Genomic DNA, 2,341 nt, shown 5'->3' on the forward strand with positions numbered 1-2,341 from the left:
GGGGGGGGCCTTCCTCCACCTCCTCTTCCTCCACCTCCTCTTCCTCCTCCTCCTCCTCTTCTCCGTGCGAGAGTCGCAGCGAGCTGCGGGTCTGCACCGGGACCTGGCTGGGGGAGAAGCGCCGGAGGTGCGGGAGGGTGTCCACGTCCTGGGGGGGGGTCAGCACCCGGGTCAGGGGGGGCAACCGCAGCTCCGCGGGCCTCGGACGCCGGGGGCTCCTGGGCGGGGGGGCTTGGGGGGTCTTCCTGACCCCTCCCGAGCCCCCCGAAGCGACCCCCGAGCTTCCTCCTCCTCCTCCTCCCGTCGTCGCCGTCGCTTTTCTGGCGGCCGCCGGCGACCCCGGAGCTTTTTGGGGCGTCCCCGCCGCGGCTTTGGCGGGTTTGGGGAGGGGGATGACCCACGCCTGGGGGGCCGCGGGGGTCGTATTTTGGGTGGGGGGTCTCTGCTCGAGCAGCAGCCGCTCCTGCTGCCGCGTCAGGCGCTGCATGTCGAGCTGCAGCGAGCTCAGCGCCGCGCTCAGCCGGGCCACCGCCGCCTCGTACTGCCCCGGGGAGGGCCCGGGGGGCTTCGTCCCTTCCTTCACCCCTTCCTCCTTCACCCCCGAGCCTTCATCTTCCTCCTCTTCCTCCTCCCGTCCGTCCCTGGCGAGTTTTCTCAGCGCGCTGTGCCCCAGGCGCTGCCGGTGCTTGGCGAAGATCGCCTCGATCCTCTTCTTCTGCGCCTCGATGGCGCGTCTCTTCTCCTCCAGCCGCGCCCCCAGCGCGCTCATCTCGGCGCTCAGACCCCCGCCCGCCTCCTGCGGGGACCCCCCGGCCTGGGGAAGGGTCGCGGAGCACCCCGAGCTCGTCCCCGATTTATCCCCGGCCGCTTCTTCCAGCTTCTTCTTGCGCTCGGCGAAGCTCGTCATGGTGCGGGAGGAGGATGATGAGGATGAGGAGGGAGGGGGGTCTTTTTGGGGAGGTTTCCGGGCCGGGGAGGGGTCTCGGGGGTCGCCGGGGGGGTCGGGGGAGTGCAGGTAAAAGGCGTCGGGGGCCCCGTCGGGGAGGAGGCGCTCGGAGCTGTGGATGATCTGAAGCGCCTCCTCGATGCTGGGGGGGTCCTGGGGGGGCTCCGGGACCCCCCCGTTGGGCAGCGGGAGGGGAGGGGGAGGGGGAGGGCGGCGGGAGGGGCCGAGCAGGGCCAGGCTGTCGGTGCTGGCGGAGCGGGGGAGGGTCGCGGGACCCCCCCCCCCGGGACCCGCCGGGACCCCCACGGGGTTGCCCATGACGATGTCGACGTCGCTGTCGAGGCCGAAGGGGATGCTGAAGGACACGGCCTGGGACAGGGGGTGGCTGTGGAGGGGGGGAAAGGGGGGGTTAGGGGGGGTTGGAAGGGGTGGGGGGGTCGGGGAGGGGGAGTGGGGGGAAAACCCGGGGGTGCTGAGGCCAGGACGGGGCTTGAAACGGAGCCAAAACACCCAAATCTGACCCAAATCTGATCCGAAATGCCCCAAATCTGAGCCAAATCTGATCCAAAATGCCCCAAATCTGACCCCAAACACCCCAATCTGACCCGAAACGGAGCAATGCTGCCCCGAATCAGAGCAAGAATGGCCCAAATCTGACCCCAAACCACCCAAATCTGACACAAAACAGAGCAATGATGCCCCGAATCTGAGCAAAACCACCCAAATCTGAGCCAAAACACCCAAATTGGAGCCAGAATGGCCCAAATCTCACCCAAAACATCTGAAATCCAAGCCAAACCACCCAAATCTGAGCCAAAAGACCCAAATTGGAGCCAGAATGGCTCAAATCTGAGCCAAAACACCCAAATCTGACCCAAAACGGAGCATTGAAACCCAAAATCAGAGCCAGAATGGCCAAAATCTGAGCCAAAACACCCAAATCAGAGCCAAAACACCAAATCTGACCCCAAAACATCCAAATCCGACACAGAACACCCAAATCTGAGCCAGAATGGCTCAAATCTGAACCAAAAACATCCAAATCTGAGCCGAAACATCGAAAATCTGACACAAAACACCCAAATTGGAGCCAGAATGGCCTAAATCTGACCCGAATCCCCCCAAATCTTGACCTGAAACACCCCAAATCTGACCCCAAATGCCCCAAATCTGAGTCAAATCGCTCCAAATCCATTAAAAAAATCCCAAATCTGACTCCAAACACCCCAAATCCAACCTGAATCCACCCAAATGTGACCCCAAATGTTCCAAATCCGACCCCAAACACCCCAAATCCAACCCCAAACACCCCAAATCCGACCCGAATCCCCCCAAATGTGACCCCAAATGTTCCAAATCCGACCCCAAACACCCCAAATCTGACCCCAAACCCCC

The 2,341-nt window shown here is 63.0% G+C and overlaps 1 protein-coding gene across 1 annotated transcript; it reads right to left on the reverse strand.

Annotated features, from left to right (window-relative positions):
• Positions 1-19: 19 nt before the first annotated feature.
• Positions 20-1,336, reverse strand: LOC113980665 (calmodulin-regulated spectrin-associated protein 3-like; the record flags this gene model as incomplete). The annotated part of the gene is made up of 1 exon (XM_027707875.1): positions 20-1,336. A coding segment is annotated over exon 1 (1,245 nt), but the record flags the coding sequence as incomplete, so codon positions are not given.
• Between the last annotated feature and the right edge of the window lie 1,005 nt (positions 1,337-2,341).

The sequence above is a fragment of the Neopelma chrysocephalum genome, unplaced genomic scaffold (assembly GCF_003984885.1).
Source record: "Neopelma chrysocephalum unplaced genomic scaffold, ASM398488v2 Primary Assembly neopelma1_94928, whole genome shotgun sequence".
NCBI lineage: Eukaryota > Metazoa > Chordata > Aves > Passeriformes > Pipridae > Neopelma > Neopelma chrysocephalum.